Genomic DNA, 21,171 nt, shown 5'->3' with positions numbered 1-21,171 from the left:
TTTTTTTACAAATTTCATTCTTTAACTCTCTAATCCATTCAATAAAAATTTCTTTGTCAAAAATGTCAATTTCATTAATTTTTTAATTCCTTAAAATTAATTATTGCCTTTTAAACTTAATCAGCGCTAGTAACTACATTATATTGCAAATTTTGACACCAGAGAGTTAAATAAATTTGCGATCAGGATTTTTACAAAAATTAAAGTTAAAAAACTACTTGACTGGAAAGAATCTATCTCGAGGCCAATAATAGAATTATTTTAATCACAAAAAAGTTACCCATGTCCAAATGTAACTTTATCTCCGATTTAATAGAAAAAAGATTAGAAAAATTTCGGACTCCGTTCTCAGCGAAAAACAAAATCACTGGGGGGGGGGAAAAAAAAAAAAAAAAAAAGGAAAGATTCAGTGGCAAGCGAAAAGCGCGATAGCATGATGGAGAGGAAATGGTCCGCGATGGGCCGTGTTGTACGAGGGCAACCTTGGGCATAACTCGGTAGGGTCGGACGTACTACGGTGCTCCTACAGCCAGTAATGAGCCAAATCCATTACGGCAGCAGGAGCAGCAACCAGCAACACCGTAAGCCAACCATAGTACGCGCGTCCAACTCTGCACGGTCTCTCCCATCGTCCTCCCTTTCCCCCATGTACTCTCCCCGGCCATCCGCTTACCGTCCACCCATTCGCGATCTGTACATATGCCTATGCCACGCACGTACCGTGTCGTTAACAAGCCCCTAACCAATGGCACCGGTTCGGTACCGATTCCAATTATAGACTGCGTTAGAGTGCATTCTACGTAGCTGCTAGTGGCGCATATAGAGTACCGGTATTACCATCCCATACCTTCTGCTCCTTTTTCTTCCACCCCTCCCTGCACCCTCTTTGCTTTTTTTTACCGGTTCCAATCGCGGAAATGATCGCGTTGCTCCACTCATTGCCTGGATAAGTTGATAATTTACGAGAGTCGGAAATTCGCGGGACGATTTCATCGCCGATGAGTTATCGTGGAGAAAACGCGAGGTAAGCGACGTAGTGGTCGCGGGGGTATCGCGCAAGGTGTACTCGCAAGGTCACTATCGCGCGACCGGGGACAACATCCCCCCCGCAGTCACCGCCGTCGCTGCTGCCGACGATGTGGTCGGTGGTGGCGCCACGCAATTGTCAATTAACATTTTTACCGACGCGCAAGAAAACATGTAGCTACGTACCGTAAAGCCGGGTACGTACATGCCCACGGTTGGTCCGCGCTCGACGGGGTTCCCCATAGGGTCATGAAAACGATGCGCGCGTGGGTATACAGGGCAGGGTACCAGCATTCGGCAACGATCGCGAATGGACGAATAATACATGCATTCGTTTATGTTTATTTTCAGACTAACATGCAACATTCCTTAACTACAGGCGCACTTCTTTGAATTTCAAGCTCCTGCGAAACGGAGCTAACAAGTTGCGACTCACTTCGTCACGTTAATTTTAATTTTTGAGACAGAGAACAGAGTCTGACGTTGCGTTATTAATACAACAAAATCCAAATGGAACCAGAAAATTCTTTTACAAATTGAAATAAAAAAATATATATGATTTCAAAATATGAACGAAAAAAATCGAATAAAGAATTCACAATAAAACACGTTGTATTTATAAAAGATTAGGAATGTTTGGGAATCTCTTGGAGAAATATATAAAATAAAAATGTACCACACACACATATCTCCAGATATTTGCTTCTAGGCTTAAGAAAACAACGAGGACTCGTTTTTCATTCGTAAATTCGCGAGACACGATTAATGCCATTATTAATGTACATATATTCCTCCCCAATTTATTTTTCTCCTATACTAATCGAGCTACACCGGCCGACCGGACGCGATCTATAGCACAATATTTCTGGATTAGTCGGTCTAGATTAAATTCCACGACGCTCTAACGGCGCGAATAATATCCCGTTCGTGCGAGATCGACGATAATTTATAAACTTGCCGAGGCGCAGCCTAGAATTTTTAAGCGATCCACCATTTCCAGCTTGATCGTGATATCGGGGTTGTTCTGATTATTTATTATAGCAACGGAATTTATTTATTCACGTAGTTGCCTTACTTTGCTGAGAATATGCTACTAACTCATAAAGTCAGAATACTAATAACCAATTCTGAACTTACTATGAAAGTGCTATAAGATTTATGCATTAAACCAAAGCACGTTCACTTCCTTTATCTGAGAGTCTTATCTAATAATTAGAATTTTATTAGATAATTATATTAATAAACATGATATATTTTAGTAAATATATTAATAAAGATATTAGTAAAGATAAGTTTTGCTAGTTATCTGAAATTATAAATAAAATTTAAAAAATGTGTACACATATAAACTGATTGACTAAACATATACCTTGGCAAATACACATTGTACACCAAACGCATTCCAACATTTATTAATTATTAATTTAATAATAAAGTTTATATATTTTTTAAATTTTATTTTTACTTTATTTTTTATGATATTGGCTGCATTCGGAAACTTCACCCAAATACTCTAGTACATCATTTTATCTTTATCGTTCATTAAACTTAAAATAAGAATAAAATGACACACTCGAGCCTTTCGGTGAAGTTTCTTATTCATCTGCTTTGCACAGATTTGACACGTAACTTTTGCAAATTGAAAATTTAAAAATATCATAGAAAAATATTATAATGCTTGAATGACTCTACGAGAGAATGTCAACTAAGAGGGATACATATAAGTTTGTTATTCCAGTGATACGAAACTGGACAAAATCAAAAGGTATGTACATTAGTTTTATCAATCTTTACCAGATACGAGTGGAATACAAAATGACGATTTGTTCTGCTTGACAGAATTTGTAGTGAACGCACCGTTGAGATATGCAACGGCTGAGATCCAAGCTGAATGTATCTCATTCTCAAGATGCAAATATCGGGCAGTTGGCCAATCTACAGCAACAAGCTACTTGCTTGATAATGGTAAATGAATCTTTGAATGACTAAAGAAGTATAACCGCCAACCAACGGTTTACATCCTTTTCTCTTATCAAAAAACGTACAAAAATATCAATAATAAAACACTCACCCTATCTTGGTGATAAGCTTTCCGTGAACATGAAGGTATGAAGTGACAAACCGCTTGTTCACCTAACAAACAAATACGAAACTCTAAAACGAGATATACAAACAAAATAATTATATATCAAACGTATTAAAAATATATTACTAATAATTTCATCAAAAACATATATCAACAGTACATCTATAAGTTTTTATCAGGCACTAATGTTCAAAATAAATATTAATCATGTAAATATCATTATTTATCGATTTTATCGATTTTATATAAAAAAAAAAAGTTTTAAATCATACACAGCAAAAGTTTTCAGATAATTTTACATTTGCTTAATATATGCATTGCACTTTAAGTACGAAAGATATAAATTACAGAATTATAGCTTTCGGAAACTGTTAGACAAATACGGTGTCACAGCAAAAATGGATACCTCGACACTCGTTAATTGCGATAACTCCTCTAAGTCGCTTGCGTGGGACAATCTCGCTTCGTTGGTCGCGCTCGTTGTACGTCGTACCCGCCTACCGTCACCTGGATGAATCCATGTTTCTCTCCTCAGTCCACCACCGATGATGTTTGCACCTTCCTTTTCCTTCATCCTCGCCCGCTCCTTCGACTCCCTTTCTTCCTTCCGTTTACGTTCGATAGACTCGTACTAAGAATATTTCGTTTACTGAGAGAGTACCTCTACCGTGTATACCTGATGCATTTACAATGCATCGTGTAACAGATGCAATGCATGATATAAACTGGCGGTTATAATTATCGATGTATGTTACATTTGCCGTTATATGAACATCTTCGCCATGTATATATAAGTGTAGAAGATACGAGCACTGCATGACGCTATGCATGGTGTCCCGTAACCAGATCTAGCTCTAATTTATAAATTCTTCAATGAGGGGATTTAATTCATAATTTATTTATCTAACTACATATATATATTTTTTTTTCTGTTCAAAATTTTATTATTGGAGTGTAGACGGTGGTAGTGGGACTCCTTTTATATAGTCAGCTAGGCATACAAAGAGTGTCCATCGGACAATGTTTGTATTCCTCATTTGTACAAGTTCCCGCATCTATGATAAGTGCATGCTAACGAAATGTATAGAACTCTAGTGAAGATAAGAAAAGTCTCCAACTTGGATTTACGGCAAAGCATTTCTGGAAATTTAACGTTGGCTTTCTTACAAACAGGCACTCTCAAAAATGCTACAAGCATATCGTTAGCAGATATTGTGTTTTTGTGTGAATGTCTCCAGAAATATGTGGTACCGTCCACCCTTTCTATTATTATTTTGAATACATTTTCTTTCTGTATAGTGTCCTTAATTTTTTATTAAAGCTAACATTCGCATAAACGATTACTAAAAAAAAATAGCTATGCAGAAGTGTATTTAGCTAATGGAACAAATATATGCAAAATATTTACTGTTTTAATATTAATTAAGTTTGATATTAATTAAGTTGCAAAAGGCATTAATTCGCCACATTTGCTATCAAGAGTTATTAGAATGTAAAGATTTTTTAAGTGCACAGATGGATTGAAAAATCAAGGCTTTAAAAAGCGTAAAATAGAAAAATCTAATATAACGAGCAATAAAATAATAAACAGATAAAAAAGCCTTGACCAAATAAATAAATGATGAATGAACATCTAGAGAGTTCACACCAAGTATCAAAATTTACTTACATAATGTAGATACTGGCGGCAAAAGAAAATCAAAATATTATTAACGTTAGTATAAATACAAACGGTTTAACAACACGTTTCATAAGTTCCCTTACCTTTTTTCTATTTTCGTCGAAAAGCCCTATCAAACTTTCTCTGGCAGAATGGAAAGGATTGGACGCCATAAGAGATCGCATATAATAATATACGGCATCTAACTTTCGTCTCTGAAAACACGAAAAAATATTGAAAAGTATATTTATATATTAAATTACATTCGCCATGAATGTAATTTGTAAATACGTACTGCATAGTGTGCCAGTAAGGCAAGTTGATTATAAGGTCTGCCATTTTTAGGATTAATTTGCTGTGCTTTCAAGTACCACCTGCACAGAAAAAAATACAGAAAAAATTAAATCCGATATGTTGAGTAAAATTATTACTGTTGTATGATTATATACACTTATTTATAATAAGTTAAGATTATAAACACTTACTGCCTAGATTTTCCATAATTGCTCGTTTCGTTTGCTTGCTCCTTGTACCTTGCTAAGTCTCCCAAAAATAAAAATATTTTTTGAGCGCTAACTAAGGCCAGACCCAAGAGTCCAAGACCTTTAGGTAGACTCAATGACGCAAGAAACGCTTCTAATTTAAACTGATACGTAGTCTCAAGAGTAGCCAGTAAACTTTCTAGATAAGTGGTACCCTCATCAATGATATTTAACATTATTTGCTTGTAACGTTCTCGTCCTTCCGAGTTTTCTTTAGGCATTACTTTTCGCAGCATCTCGATCAGATTATAAAACAATATCTTCCAAAAGTGTTGCTCAACGTTTTCCGCCTGGCAGAATTTGATATCAGTCTCAAGCAAGATCTTTAAGCTCTGTTGAAGAAAGTGTCGTATATACGAGACTCTATCTAAACGCGAAGTAAAACCACCGGAACTTATTATCCATTGTAATTCCAGATCGGCACGTTCTATGTCCAATAGAAGGCAGTGATTCTTTGCTGAATGATATAACAAAAACCAAAAATTATATAACAATGCATACGTAAAAAAATTGAACAATATATACCTAGCAGAAAACGGCTCATACCACGAAGGTCTTACATTTCCGATTTGATCGTTCATGTATGGTGGAGGCATACCGTCCAATTGGACACCATGAAAAGAGTAATGTGGCGATGTGATACCTACATTAGATTGAAATACTGGAACGCTTGAGACTTGCATGTCACTATCCCTTAAAGAGAAAAATCGCTGTTTACTAATTCTTATGACAATACATTACATGAATGAAAAATAAAACGTTACCTTTGAACAGCTGCTCTACTTCCAGGTGAAGTAATAACAATAGGTTTATGTGGATTATTGGGATCAAACAGCGTCCTTTGCTGTTGCTGCCCGGATCCTTGTTGAGAAGTTGTAGCTGTCTGATTAGGAGATGACTGACTAGTCTCGTTAGGCAAGATCAAGACACCCGGGGCATTACTATACCCCGTCGGTGACGATCGGTGTACTGTCGAGTTCGAATTCATACTCGACAGTGGAGTGGTGTGAGAAGAAACTTTAGGAGTTTGTCTCCCGTCATCCGACTCGCAAGTCGATATCTTTCTACCTGTTCTCCAATCTTCATCTAAGTATCTATCAGTTCTGAAATAAGATATTTGCAATTTGAGTTTTATACCTAAAAATTGCATATATCCAAATTTTTAAATAAATACCTGCGTCTATGAAGATCATCAAAGTTTCTATAGCTGCTACCATAATTTCTGTCTTTACTCGATTCTCGACTACGTTGAATAATATTACGTTTCCTGTGATCATATCTCCTATTACTATTACTATTATTGTTATTATTCTTTTGATTATTGTTATAATTATCATTCTCTCTATTCTGTTGATTTTTCTGACGTTCGCGGCTGTCACCTCGTCCTTTATCTCGACTACTGCCACTAAAATAATTCAGAATATAATCTCATTACACGAAAAATTCTTCAATAATTATAATCATCTTAAAAAAGATAAACGTAGATAAACAATTAGTCACGCTTACCGATCAGTATCACGATATTTATCACGTTTTTTTTTTTTACGTCGCTTGTGACTCTCGCCTGTGGCCTGATTTCGAGGCACACTTGTGCTTTCCCGTATGCTTAATACGGATGAACTACGACTCAAATGTTCTTGTTCTAACTTTTCATTTAATTCAACTTCTTCACTCCAATCCTAATTGAAATATAATGATAGAGTGAGTTTTTTAACTTGAGACTGCAAAATATCTGGAAAAGTAAACATTGTACGAAAAAAATGTTCCAAATAAACCTCCCTCAATATTTTCGAGGGAGCAATTCTATCCCGCAAAAGTTAGCTGCCCCCAGCTCCCTTTCTCTGGGGGTGGGACTCAAACTTCGAAATCTTAAATGAGAACCCTTTTTATTGCAAATTCAGATTCTACGTCCAAAAACACGTAAATTTTATCTAAACTATTTTTTTTCCGATTCCTGATAAATGGCGCTGCGCAGTCGGCATTTTGCTTTAAGGAGAATCCCCATGTTTTATTACACAGTGATGCTACATTGAAGAAAAGTAATTTTTATCTGAAACATGTTTTTCGAATTATCGTAGATGTCTACAATAATTTTTTATCCGTTCTTAGCTTTACCCAGGATTAACGACTTGTTTATTATGAGTCTCCTTGCCCTCACATTTGGGGTGCTTGTTTATTGTGAGTCCCCTTGCCTCTCACATTCGGGGTGCTTGTTTATTGTGAGTCCCCTTGCCTCTCACATTCGGGGTGCTTGTTTATTGTGAGTCCCCTTGCCTCTCACATTCGGGATGTTTGTTTTCCTTGCCTCTTATCATTCAATTCAATAAGTGCTCAAACTGATAACCTTCAACTTTGATGCATTTATTGATTCGCACTTCGAATGATTGTACACAAGCACCACAAAAGAATTATAATTTCCGTCACGTCCACGTCGTTAATCCTAGATAAAGTTAAAAACGGATAAAAAATTGTCGTAGACACCTACGATAATTCGAAGAATATGTTTCAGACACAAAAATTACTTTTATTCAATGTAGCATCTGCAATAAAACATGGGGATTTCGAAAAAAATGTTTTAGACAACATTTACGTGTTTTTGGACGTAGAATCCACAATAAAAAGTAGGAGTTCCTATTTAAGATTTTAAAGTTACCCCAAGCCCTGCCCGCAGGGGGAGAGGGCGGGGGACGGTTAACTTTTGCGGGATAGAATTACTTACTCGAAAATATTGAGGATTTGAAACATTTTTTTATACAATGCTTACTTTTTCAGATATTTTGTAGTCTCAAGTTAAAAAACTCACCCTGTTTATATTTATACTTGATCGATTATTTTACATATCATCGATTAATGTACTTACAAATGCGTCAGATGTGGTATAAAATAATTTGTTATATGACTCGCTTTTCATAGAAATAAAATTCGTGTTTTGTTGATTATTCTGCTTGTCCATATTCGAATTGTGTTCATAGGCGCTACTGGTGATTGTTCTTTGCCTTAATTAATAAAAGTTATGTCATTGAGCATATACAAAAGCATAAAAAGAAATGATTTTATAAATATTTAGTTACATGTTACTAGTGCGATCGTCTATTGGTGATATTGCTCCTCTGCGATGATTCTCGGGTGATCTGTGTCCTCTGTTTGAATTTGATCGCGAAGTTGCAGGCGATGCAGATGAAGGCGGAGGCATCATTACGCTATCAGCACGACTTAAGCTTTCCATACTTGTATACATAGTGCTATTACTACCACGGCGATCGTAAGACCTGTTATCCATGAATTTTGTAATATTCCAATAAAAGTTTTAATAATGATCATATTCATATGATCGCTTAAACGAAACATTCGATATAAATATAATATTATATAATTGTACCGATTCATGTATTCTTGGCTAGGAGTATGAGATCTGGAACTTGGAGCCGAATATTGGTCAGGTGTAACAGGCCTAAATATACTACCGGCTGAACCCTCAAGTTCCTCAGGTCTAAGCCTACCTCTACCTCTGCTTCTCGTTGGAACAGTGTTAGTCCAATTAGATTGCGGGGATTGCAACAACCCAGATGGTGGCAGATTTTGCATCGTTTGTGAATGCTGTATTGATGATGGATAATTATAACTAGACAAACCCTGCTAAAATGTATATTATAACCCATATGTTACTTTAATTATAAATCGCTATTAGAAACCAATATTCGCAAAGTATAAAAATTAATCAGCATTAAACAAATTTTTACCTGAAATGTAATACTGCTACCATTCCAGGAGTCCTCTGTGGACGTACCTGGACTAGGTAATGCATATCCATTATCAAGGAGATATTTCTTTTGTAATCGTGGTGGCAACAAATCTAACTTGATATTTTTTGACAAACTATCTTTTGTATTACGTCGGCCTGATGGTGGCTTTCCTTGAAACTTATCTAAATGCCCAACAGGCTCTACACTGCGAGTATCTCGTGTACGATTAAAATCATTCTGATTGGTCAAAGATAAAGGTTCCGACCCCTAATAACACGCAAAAAAAACATTTTCCACAGAAGTTATATACACAGATTTTCATATTTTATAATCGTATAATTTATGATTATATTATCGTACAATTTCATTATTTTAAATCATACAGACCTGTCTAACTTCACGTGAATTATCCTTACGATTTGCACAGTTTCTAGCAGATACCGGCGATTCGGATCGCCAATAACACCGTTCTTCATTCTCATTTGCATGACGATGTCGAGGATTACCCGAATATCGTTTACTAGTGTCATCTTTACCTCTGCCTTCACTCTCATTGTCTCGCATGGTGTAATTACTCGCGCGATTGCGATCGCTTCTATGATTACGATTTGAATGTGAATCGCGATCGTTACTTTCTTCTCTCTCTTGTTCCCATGCAACATGGCTAGGAGACCTAATAGAATTTGATAACTTATATTAAAATAATGTAATAGATACTACTAAAATAACTATTACTCTCCCATAAATATGCTTCTTAAATCAATGAGAAAAAGGTCAAGATTACTTTACCTGCTAGTTCCGTCCTGTGCTTCTTTTACTTTTTTTGGTACATATAGCAACTGTTCAGGTTTCCTATTTTTCTTTTTTGGATCATTTCTACCTGCTCCTCCACCAGAGTTGTTACCAGTGCTTCGTACTGATTCGTTATTGCTGCTATTTCTGTAGTTAATATGGGTATTGTCCAATTTTTCAGCTACATTGTCGATTTGTGACAAAGGTGGACTATTTTGTATCTGATTTGCTCTATTAGGTTGTGACTGTCTCGAACGATACTGGACGGAGGTCAATCTGGATTTTTCTTGCGAGCCATTTTCATTATCATATTCATCAGTGGTGCTGTTAGATCTGCTTGATTTACGTAAAGGGCCACTTCCTGGTCTATATAAGGCCTGAGGTGCTCTATTTGTTCCACCACGTAACCCTGCCAATTTTTCCTTCTCTAATTGAGAAGTCATTGATTCTGAAAATTGTTATTACAATAATACTCATTAAAAAATTCAAGTTTTTAATCAATGTGTTTCTTATATTCACACAAATATCTTATTCGAATATTTCATATGTATAGTTATCATTTTATTAATGATACCTATAGAATATTAAATTATTTCATGATAATTATATAATAACAATTTTAATATAGAAATATATATCAATTGTACGTCATATATAATGATATACATATCACAATGATAATTTCATTTTTAATTCATATTTCTTCAATATTTGTACAATACTATAATAAAAATATAATATAAAATAAAGGCTGATCGAATCTGATAAAATTGATATCAAGCCAATACTCATGTATATAATTTCTTACTTAAGATACATAATTATAGATAAAATTGTTATTACATTATCATGAAATAATTTGAGAATTTGTATGTATGATTAATAAAATGATAATTATACATGTAAAATATTAGAATAAAATATTTGTATGAATGTAAAGAAAAAGTAGATTAGATCACATAATTATAGATAAAATAACTGATGCTACAGCGTCATTCTTTTTGTAACACATTTGACGAATTATTCAATATCATATTATGAGTATACAGGAAGTTCAACTTAAAAAAAAACAGGCAATATTAGGCCTGTCCCTTTTAGCTGGTCTTCCTAAACATTCATTGTTCCTGTTTTTTTTTTGAGAGAAAAAAACAAACTATATAAGAAGTTTAACACAGGTCAGCTAAAAAGAAAAGATCTATTGCATATTAAGAATGTTTACATTAAAGTAGACAAAGAAAAATCCAACAACCTTATACAACCGAAGTGTCTTGTTTGTAGCTCAAAAGTTTCACATCTACGGTCTATTCCTCATCGAGTGCAGTGAAGTCAGTGAACTCGCGAAGCAAAACATTAACTTTTACGAAGTATACGGTTTATATATGTTGACACTCTCGACAACGCCGGAATTTCTACTAAGCGAAACGTCTCTCTACGAACAACAGTTCCAGTAGGAAATTGAACGAGGATCGACAGCGCAGGATTTGCCCCGTCGAGCAGGACTTATTACAATCGCTGGAATCACAGTCGTCGCGTCACTTAAACGCCATAAAATAACGCGATATCGCAATGTATGCCTAGCTTTGTTTATAGGTTAGCTATGTATAGTGAGGTTAATTTCGCATATCAGGCACGATCGAGTCGCGTGGAAAGATCGTGAATCGTGAGATCGATCCGAAGTTGGGCGCACGAGAGTGCCAGCGACGGCGTGATGCCGTCCGATCGCTCCGTACACGAAATAGAAATACTTTGCCAAGGTACCTTGTGAAAATCCTCCCCGCTTTCTGCGTCCTTTGTCGCGGTTCGCCATATTGAAATGCAATCGCGTGAAGTCGAAATTTTTCTACCGCAGCGACGTCCGCGAACGTGAAGAACCTGAAGAACCGAGACCAAGATGTCGTACCGCCTATTTTCGCCAAGAAGCGGACCTATCGCGCCTCCTATGTGCATCTTATATTATTTCTCTGCACGACAGATAATTTATCGACTGTCGATAACGACATTATTATTAATACCGATTATAGATAAAATGCACGTTTAATAGCAATTTCGGGTGGGATGCACTAGTGTACACTGGTGCATGTTAAGTCCGTGTACAATGTACATGTTCGTGCATATGTTATATCCGTGTACTGCCGCGGTGGTAGATTAAAGCGGGGAGCACAGACTTTTGCATAACGCATAAAGCATGTGCATAAGGAATTTCATTGGTCCATTTTCTTATGCATGAGTCAATGGACCAATGAAATTCCTTATGCACATGCTTTATGCGTTATGCAAAAGTCTGTGCTCCCCGCTTAACAGTGTACAACGGTCTTAATATGCACCAGTGCACACTTATTTTCCCAGCCGAAATCGCTATAAGCTATATAATTTTATTGTCCTTTTCAAAAAAAAATTTATTCAAAGTATACACGTGACATATACTATATAGTTTTGCTTGATCTCTGAAGCCTCAGGATAAAACAGCTGGATATTGAGGAAGAATCAGAATTTAGCAAGATCGAAATAGTAACCACGTGTCTCTCTGATTTATCAAACCGGTGCATCTAGTGCGCGTGACGAGAAGATTAACGAATATTCCAGAACGTTTGAAAATTTAAACAATTTTTTTCTATATTTGGCGCAATGTCGAAATTCGCGGATTCGTGCATCGCATCGCTTCGGTGTTCGCGGATTTTAGCGTCCACTCGTCTGGTGGAACGTTGCTTAGACGTGGTGGCCGAGACAGGATTTCGGGGAAGGTAGGCAAGTACGTGGAACACGTACAGAACACGTTAACCGCCAATCATCGGTTCACCGCGTTTACAGTTCGGCAGGTGTAACAGTGGAACCTTGGAGTTGTCAGTCAGTCTCGTCATTCTGCTTTCGTCGGCGTTATGGAACGCAAAAAAAAAGAGTTAGAACCCTCCGATTGTGGAATGACGGAAAGTACGGAGCAGATAAATCATCCTTGGAATGCTCTGGCGACCATAACCACGTTTGACCAGGGTATATATATAATGCAAATGTGTTATGCTATCAATCTGGCGCTCTTTTTTGAACGTTCGATAAAACAATTATCCCTCGAAATTTAGGCTTGAGTGACTTTTGTGTGTGAAATATTTAAATAATGTGCCATTTAAAATGCTTTATTTTGAAATCTTTACGAAATATAGAAAACAGAGATTTCATTGTATAAAAAATTTTCTAAATAAAAATTTTGAGTTTAGTGTAGAATTTTTTATAAAGTGGCAAATTTATTTCATTGCGAAGAAAGAAGATATCTCACAAAAATGTTTATTGATGATAATTTTTCTTAATTTTTTTGTCATAACACATGTTGCATCATTCTTTATTATTAAGAATTTAAATGGACATTTTGTAATTTTTAAATTATAAAAATTTTGAATTATCAAAGAGGCACAATAGTATTTCTATACCAATAGTTTTATGTACAAAGTGATAATAAAATGTTCACAAAATTTTGTTTGAAAATCAAGGCATTAATCAAGCAATGAACTATTACTCATAATTTTTACCTTAAAATAGTACTTTTAAAAAATGTCATTTTGATGATAAAATGACATTATTATTAAAAACTTATTTAAATCAACTACAAAACGTCAGTTTACTAAGTATATGCATGGTATGCTAACACTCCAAAGTTTGCTTTTTTATATATGTTACTGGTATGTAATGTTATTCTGTAGTCATACTGTAATAATGTATATACTTAAAAAAAGCAAATTCTATATAGTATTAGTTACATTTCATTAAATACTAAAAAATAAACTTTACACTAAAAGATTTTCATTGGTTAGTAAATTAAAGATCGCTCAATTGGCTATCTGGTAAAATTTATCCATAAAATAAAATGCATTAATATTTCCGAAGTATCTTAAAGTTTGAATTTAAATTAGAGCTACTTTTTAAAAAAAATCAGCTATTATTTTTAATATTTAATAAGGTATAACACAAAACTTGACTAATACTGCAGAATGTATATTTTTGTAAATACACATTATTAATGATTAAATGAACATAACTTTGTGGTCACATTTTTTTATTACTCTGTAGACATTGCATCATTTTTGTTAACAATTCAAATGGACAGTTCTGTAATTTTCTAAAATTAGGATACATAGTATCTTGAATTTACGTGTCTTGATTTTAGGCTCAGATAACAACATGAGATTGATGTTTTGTCAGAACGATGAAAATGAACACGGGTCAATTACACCACGAAGACAACAAATAACCAGTGGCATCTTAATCGAATCACTTCTACGACAATTATGCAATTTGTTAGAAGAGGATAAAGTTCGCGGAAAAAAATTATATTATAGTAATCTTTCTCTTTAAACTTTACTATTAACATGTTTATAGAAATATTTTTGTTAAGACATTTGTTTTATTACACAACAATGGTTGTTTTATAGCGATCTGTGATAAACTACACCACATGCAATTAATTAACGATACTTACAATACGCCGGAATTCGAAATGTTAAGAAGACAATATCAACATGCTTTGTATCACATGCTTGCAGTCGCTCGTGGTGAGATTGAAAGTGAAAATGCTCTGTCTATATCTATACCAAGGTATTCAAGGTATTACAGTATTTTATACAATATGTCTTTCCAAATCTTGCAATATGTTTTTTAACAAATAGAAAAATAGAAATAATCCTGTAGCATTTTGCCATATTTTTATTTATTTTATTCTATTTTTTAATAATAATCTAGACCTGTTTGTAATATTTTGTTATTATTACACTATTTTTTGTTAGAGAGTATATATATTATAACGTCATATTATTCGTACTCTACAGATTCATAACACCGAAATTCCGTTATCATGATGAATTTCACGAAATATGCTTCATTGCTCGTGGAGGTTTTGGCAAAGTTTATAAAGCGCAACATCGTCTCGATGGCGTCGAATATGCTATTAAAAAGATAATTATGCCCGCTGATCATATAGAGACTATCCACCAGCAACTAAATGAAGTATGGACATTAGCTAAATTAAAGCATACTAATATTGTTTCCTACAATGCGGCTTGGATAGAACCATTTTCATCGTCGAATACTTTGTCATCTACAGATCGAAAATCATATAGATCACAATCGTACAGCTCACAGTCCATCGACGATTTATTCGATAGCAAAAATGGTTTGAATTTTAATAATAGTAAAATATGCGTCGATGAACAAAATGTACCACTTGATACTAAAACATCTTCTACAATTGATGTGTATACAGGTAAAAAGGAAAAGCAAAATAAGATATATCGGAATTCTAGTGATGTTTTTAATGACAGCACTATTAGTAAAAGATTTGTGGAACTTAATTCATCAGTTAATATCATAGAAGAGGGAATTGTTGAGGAAAATGTCACAGAAGAATGTACCGACGAATCTTGTTCAGACGTAGTGTCTTTTCGAAATAGCAATAATAATAAAAATCTAAATGAAACAATTGCAGACACAGAATCTGCTAGTCAAGGAGTATGTATGTATACTTATAAAAAAGTAAGTATTTAAATAATTAAGAAATATATATATCTTTCTCTCGGCTCTTTTTTTTCAAGGTAAATTAAAAAAAAAAGCGGTCAAAAAGAAGCAAATATTAATTATAATATGTAATAACTTTTTTATTACTTCACTAATATAAAGAATAATTATGTAAATTTTTAACAACTTATAATATATATGTATATCAATAAGTAAAAATTGAACAATACGTGTTAATCATTAAAACGAAGATAATTGATTTATTGATCAGAAGCAAGACTCTTAAGTCCATAGTAAAACAATGTAGGAGTTTGTTCAAATATTCGAAACATTAATTATTGAAAAAGTTAAAAAAATAAATTACTAAAAATTACTTTAACAATCTCTTATTGTTAGCGCTGTCTATTAAATATATAAATATTTTGTTCCGAGACAAAATAGATATTGAAAGTATATTATAATAAATCGGTAAATATAATAAATTTTAAAAGGTTTGTTGTGTTTTGGGTCAACAGAATCAATCGTACGTAATTTTATATATTCAAATGTCTTTGTGTGAGCAAACACTCGAGCAGTGGCTGCGCAGTAAAATAAGTGTAACGCCTGAACCAATAGTTAAAGCAATATTTCAACAGCTACTTTGTGGAGTCAATTATATGCATTCCCAAAAAGTCGTACATCACGATATAAAGGTAAAAATGCGTATATCTTTATCAACATAATATAAATCTCTTCCGAAATATGATTACATTTTACAACCAAGAATATATTTTACAGCCAAGTAATATATTTATTTCGACAACCGGACAACTTCAAATTCAATTAGGTGATTTCGGTTTAGCTTGTCCATTACAAAAAGAAAAGCATCATTCTGTAATTGGTACTCATTTGTACGCAGCACCAGAACAATTAGAGGGAAATTGTGATCGAAAGGTAAATTAAAAGATGAAAAAATACTGATGAATATAAAGCATTACATTTGAATATATCTGGTTATGATATATATTTTTTCTACAGAGTGATATCTATAGTATAGGAATCGTTCTCATCGAGCTATTAATTCCAATAAAAACTCAAATGGAGTTAAGTTCTATAATTAGTTCTTTAAAGAATGATAAAGTACCAGAAGCTTTTAAGCGACAAAAATGGGTAAGTTTTAAATACATTAAATTATTTATTATATATAATTATTAAATAAAAGTATGTTTAGAAGGACTACGAGCGAAAGACAATAGATTTAATGTTTGTAAAGAAAAGTTAAAAATTAACAATATAAACATAGTGTCAAAAACAAATGTTTCGACTCCGATCGGGTCATTATCAATGTTAAATTTACATATAATAATTTAGACGGTTAAATGTAAAAAAACAATAAAAGGATTACAAATGTAATTAATAAGTGGCTCCTAGATATTAACGTTAAGAATTCTTTTCCTACAGTATAATAATAATTGTATATGTATATAGCGCTGATGACTGACTATTATAATAGTTTAAAAATCTTTCATATATTGTTAGTTCGCAATGGTAGAAATCGTAAATCTTTGGTTATCGTATATGTATTGTAATTACTGTCAGAATATAAAATTAGTCAAAATATAAAATGATGCGTAGAGGTTCAAACAAATTGTGATGAAGCGTCCACATGTTATTGTCTATTGTTATGTTATGAAAAATTTTTTCATATATTGATCTTTATTGAATCTGAATTGTGTATGTACGTTTACTCAGACACAACTAGTCAAACAAATGGTACGAAAGGATCCTGCCGAACGACCATCGACAAATCAGCTTTTGAAGGAATTTGATGACGACAAGGATGTAATAATAAATGGATTAAAAGATACTATTGTGACTTTAAAAAATAATAATCGCATTAAAGATGACACCATTCAAGAACTACAAGAAGAAATTGCGCTATTAAAGGAAAAAGTTCAAAAACTGTCACCTGATAAATAACAAAGTATTATGGAGGATATAAAGCTTACATTCACATGAAAAACTGGACATGAAATTAATAAGACTGACAAATATTTTTTTTCTTGAGTTCCTAGGAAAATAATAATTCATGTACATAGCAGTGTATCTCGAAAAAAAAAAACTAATTTGTTTTACCTACAAAAATGAATCATCCTAGTACACATTCATTAGACAGATCAGTAAGCTTAGGCAACTGTGTTATAATATTTGACTTATGTTTGACTATAAGATGTACATACATACGCTAAAATAAAGTTGTAAGATATTTATAATTAATGAATATGACGCATGTAAAACTATCTTGTAATGTAAAGTGTTATTACTATTTAGATAATATCGAATTGTATATTGAACATTTTTTCTATATAAGTTAAAAAATATAAAATATTCTTTTATTTATTAACATTACTTTATTCTGTCTCTGCAAACATAGATAGGAAATAAGATGGTATAATTTCGAATATGGTATATTTCTAAATAAAATAAAAAACTTGAATCTAATTTTCATGGTTCAAATTTAGTAATATGTTATTATATAGATGTGATGCTAAAGGATAAATAGAAAAAAATCAAACTTGAATTTTGAAAATTGGATTAAATTCTTATTTCATTCAGAATTGTGCCATATTCGAAGTTATATTACACGTTATTCACTATATTAATTACTAAAATAAATGCTAATGAATATCAAAGTAACATATCAAGTATGTACGAATGTAGTTGTATTCATCATCAATTTAATTATAATTATATACCCTTTTTATATACAACTTCCTTAACTTTATTGAAGTTTGTAATGTAACATTAAATCATAAATTAATATCAAAAATATACATGTAACATTCTTTACAATATTACATGTATATAAATTTAAAAAAAGTAAGATATAATTAAAATACTTAACATAATAATATAATATTAAAAAATTTCTTGAATTATTGCAACAAGCTACTTTACGTTATATTCATGTTGTGGTTCATCTAAAATCATATCTAATAATACCTTCAGTCGCTGACCAAAAAAAATTCTAGACTTAGTAGACCGAGGAACAGCACATTGTTGCAATAAATCCTCAATGTCAGGATATTGCTGCACAATATTAGTAGGTATATCGTGAAGAAATCCACCAGGAAATTGATTTTCATTTCCTGAATTTAATAGAAGCTGCAATCACATATACTAATAAATTATATTTAATTAATACACAGTATATATATAAAAAGATACTTGATATACCTGACTATAATTATATATAAATAAAATAGCGACTACCTGACAAATTGCATAATAATTGTGATCACTTAAATAATGATTACAAATATCCTTGGAAGAAAATGCAAAACAATTAGGACAATCGAAGTGTATCGTATTATGTATTTTCTGCCATTCCTTTGGTTCATCTATAAATTAATATCATATAAATACAATATATAATATTCATTTTATTTCATAAATATCTTTATAACAAGAAAATGTTTACTACCTTCTTGAGAAATATTTTTATCAACAATAATGATATTCTCTAAATCAATAAATTTCGCTACATTTTCATCGTCAACGGCAATATTATCAGCTGATATATCCGTTAAATAAAAACCAAACATGTTGTTTTTAAAGGTAAACAAATAAGCAGCATTTAAAAGGCTTGAAGCTATTTTTACTCTTTGAATCCAAGATTTGTCATAATAATCAGATAGTGGTAACCCAACATATTCTTCAATAATAATCCGACCGCAAGCTCCAAAATATCTTGGCACAGGCCATCCATTTTCGGCAGATAATACCTAAAAGGAACGTCTCGAGATAAAAGATATATAAAATCATATTCAATCTTTCTATCCAAAAATAGTCTAACATGATCTAATAAATCCTATAATTAAAATAAACTATATAGTTTTTGTATACTTTCATAATTTACCTGAAGTATTAAAGGCTCTGGGTTTATGGAAACCAATGTCCAGAGATTAATTAGATATTGTGTGGGTTCAATATGTTTATTGTTAAGATGAATATTATAAAATAGATCATCTAAATGTCTTATTGTTGGACAAAGTCTTAATCGACTTGTATCATCCTTGGAAAAATCAGAAGTAATTATTTTTCTAATAAGATTATAAAAATCTGCTTTATATCTGTCTAATGGAACATTTAAGCAGGGATATCCCAAGTGGAGTTCACTGCATAGTGTAATATCAAGTGCTTTTAATTCAGAAGAGTGTGCCAATTTCTTTAGCACCACTTTACTTTCATTATATACTCCAAAGAATACATTTTTAACGCCAAACAAGTGAGAAATTATCGCATTAACATCATTCCATAAGAGATCTATTTTGTGAATGTTATGACATGTAGAAACGCCATAACACGCTGGACACTTGTGCAGCTCCGTCAGCTGTGTTATAGAAGGATATAAACTTTGCAAAATAACGTTTATTCTTAAAGCAAGAATGCAAATACCAATTAACAGTAATATTTTCCATTTTTTAAATCTGAAGATGTTATGTATATAATACAGAATCATATGAATCAATAAATCATATCCTCCTTTTATCTTGTCATATTTGATATTTTGCAGGATTTTTTGTTATATATCTCCAGATGATCAACTGTATAGATGCCTTCAAAATTATAGAGCACAGGATGATTGAAACTTGTAACTTTACTGCTTTTATATTAATTCTTAACGAATTTGTATAATATTTGTAAGGCTTTTCAAAATATACATTTTATAGGTTATGTTTCTTCCAGCTCTTTAAATGTTAAATACGTAGCCGATGAGTTTCGGAACGCCCAATATAATTGTATTGTATTTATTAAAGATTGCGTTTGATTTGGTCATTTACGCGTTCGCTTTTCTGCAGATTTTCTTATTCTTTCTCTTTTCAATGCCCCAGTATCGATTTATTTCAATGTCATTCACTGACAGCATCTGTCAGTGAGTTACAAACATGTCAGTGCCGCCATCTGAAATCGCTGCTCCGCAGATGTTCATTTAAAGGGAATCGTGAATCGCAATATCGCCATCTTTGCCCTTCATTTGGGATGTCTGGCAATGTCTGGGATCCAAATCGGATAATCATAATGCCTCGATGTATGTACGTTCCGTCCACATAGGTTCATGAATTGTGCTTTGTTGTGCGACAAATCGTTCCATCTTGACGTCAAGTTCGACCAATCTAATGTAATAATACGAAATCATTGATAATCCCATTTATGGACGACTGAATGAGCACGAAAATTTCGACACATTCTACTAGATACGATGCAATAAATATATGATAATATCACTCTGACTGTTTTCTAACTGCGTATAGAATTTGCGAAAAGTAGGAGTATTCTGTTTCTTTGCGGGCTGTTGTATTTTCGTTGCAATCAGAAATCATTGTCGCAAGCTGCAACTTTAAATGCGTTTAATCCATATGGGTCTCAACGAACTAGTGCATTGGTGAGAAATTTTGATTATGTCAAATTTGTTTTATATTATTTTAAAGTTAGTCAAATGTTTGTCAACGATATGACTTCCTAAATTAAGACATTTAATTTAGATGTTAATGTTAATTGGAAAATAACAACGATAAAGAAATATAGACAAGAATGATAACTACAATAGTAAGAAATAAATGTTTTCAGGTATCAAAAAAAGATTGGAACGTATGATAAACAGCAATGGGAGAGAACCATAGAACAACATATTCTTGATGGACTTACACATGTTCCAATGAGAACAACAAAACTTAAGACAGAACTGATTGATGTGGATCTTGTTCGTGGTATGCAGCAAAGATATTAACTTACAGCTGTATAAATGTGTGTGTGTGTGTGTGTGTGTGTGTGTGTGTGCGTGTG

The 21,171-nt window shown here is 32.9% G+C and overlaps 4 protein-coding genes across 4 annotated transcripts in view; 2 read left to right on the top strand and 2 right to left on the bottom strand.

Moving 5' to 3' along the window:
* Positions 1–11,672, bottom strand: part of LOC108776682 (Smg6 nonsense mediated mRNA decay factor) — a 91,507-nt gene extending 79,835 nt beyond the window's left edge. The window contains exons 1-16 of the mRNA XM_018543366.1: positions 11,608–11,672; positions 9,847–10,297; positions 9,445–9,730; positions 9,055–9,324; positions 8,694–8,947; positions 8,386–8,583; positions 8,175–8,310; positions 6,821–6,993; positions 6,489–6,719; positions 6,079–6,417; positions 5,258–6,007; positions 5,068–5,146; positions 4,877–4,987; positions 4,782–4,793; positions 3,519–3,743; positions 3,098–3,159 (exon numbers count right to left, since the gene is read on the bottom strand). Coding sequence (XP_018398868.1) covers positions 3,098–3,159; positions 3,519–3,743; positions 4,782–4,793; positions 4,877–4,987; positions 5,068–5,146; positions 5,258–6,007; positions 6,079–6,417; positions 6,489–6,719; positions 6,821–6,993; positions 8,175–8,310; positions 8,386–8,583; positions 8,694–8,947; positions 9,055–9,324; positions 9,445–9,730; positions 9,847–10,297; positions 11,608–11,656 — 3,626 coding nt within the window. The 5' untranslated portion in view covers positions 11,657–11,672. The remainder of the gene's footprint in view (positions 1–3,097; positions 3,160–3,518; positions 3,744–4,781; positions 4,794–4,876; positions 4,988–5,067; positions 5,147–5,257; positions 6,008–6,078; positions 6,418–6,488; positions 6,720–6,820; positions 6,994–8,174; positions 8,311–8,385; positions 8,584–8,693; positions 8,948–9,054; positions 9,325–9,444; positions 9,731–9,846; positions 10,298–11,607) is intronic.
* A 2,211-nt stretch (positions 11,673–13,883) lies between these two features.
* LOC108776696 (eukaryotic translation initiation factor 2-alpha kinase 1) lies at positions 13,884–17,347 on the top strand. The gene is made up of 7 exons (XM_018543386.1): positions 13,884–14,173; positions 14,268–14,439; positions 14,661–15,363; positions 15,861–16,037; positions 16,123–16,278; positions 16,363–16,494; positions 17,077–17,347. Exons 1-7 carry the CDS (start codon positions 14,017–14,019, stop codon positions 17,302–17,304), a joined length of 1,725 nt encoding a protein of 574 aa, XP_018398888.1. The 5' UTR covers positions 13,884–14,016; the 3' UTR covers positions 17,305–17,347.
* A 926-nt stretch (positions 17,348–18,273) lies between these two features.
* LOC108776681 (deleted in autism protein 1 homolog) lies at positions 18,274–19,846 on the bottom strand. Its single transcript, XM_018543365.1, has 4 exons — positions 19,244–19,846; positions 18,809–19,109; positions 18,595–18,725; positions 18,274–18,489 (listed from the first exon to the last, which is right to left on the bottom strand). Exons 1-4 carry the CDS (start codon positions 19,844–19,846, stop codon positions 18,274–18,276), a joined length of 1,251 nt encoding a protein of 416 aa, XP_018398867.1.
* A 656-nt stretch (positions 19,847–20,502) lies between these two features.
* The window catches only part of phtf (putative homeodomain transcription factor), a 5,348-nt gene continuing 4,679 nt past the window's right edge, over positions 20,503–21,171 (top strand). The window contains exons 1-2 of the mRNA XM_018543388.1: positions 20,503–20,770; positions 20,956–21,095. Of these exons, the coding sequence (XP_018398890.1) occupies positions 20,730–20,770; positions 20,956–21,095 (181 nt within the window). The 5' untranslated portion in view covers positions 20,503–20,729. The remainder of the gene's footprint in view (positions 20,771–20,955; positions 21,096–21,171) is intronic.

Source organism: Cyphomyrmex costatus, unplaced genomic scaffold, assembly GCF_001594065.2.
Source record: "Cyphomyrmex costatus isolate MS0001 unplaced genomic scaffold, Ccosl1.0 scaffold374, whole genome shotgun sequence".
Taxonomy (NCBI): Eukaryota; Metazoa; Arthropoda; class Insecta; order Hymenoptera; family Formicidae; genus Cyphomyrmex; species Cyphomyrmex costatus.
Note: the sequence above shows the minus strand (reverse complement) of the source record. Positions and strands in the feature narration are given on the sequence as shown.

What these genes read in the sequence shown, in the direction of transcription:
- LOC108776696 (XM_018543386.1), top strand. Translation starts at nt 14,017, where the DNA reads ATGAGATTGATGTTTTGTCAGAACGATGAAAATGAACACGGGTCAATT. An exon ending in CGGAAAAAAATTATATTATA is followed by an intron (nt 14,174 to 14,267) that starts GTAATCTTTCTC and finishes GTTGTTTTATAG; the next exon opens with CGATCTGTGATAAACTACAC. An exon ending in TCTATACCAAGGTATTCAAG is followed by an intron (nt 14,440 to 14,660) that starts GTATTACAGTAT and finishes CGTACTCTACAG; the next exon opens with ATTCATAACACCGAAATTCC.
- LOC108776681 (XM_018543365.1), bottom strand. Translation starts at nt 19,846, where the DNA reads ATGATTCTGTATTATATACATAACATCTTCAGATTTAAAAAATGGAAA. An exon ending in CAGAGCCTTTAATACTTCAG is followed by an intron (nt 19,110 to 19,243) that starts GTAAATTATGAA and finishes CGTTCCTTTTAG; the next exon opens with GTATTATCTGCCGAAAATGG. An exon ending in TAAAAATATTTCTCAAGAAG is followed by an intron (nt 18,726 to 18,808) that starts GTAGTAAACATT and finishes ATTAATTTATAG; the next exon opens with ATGAACCAAAGGAATGGCAG.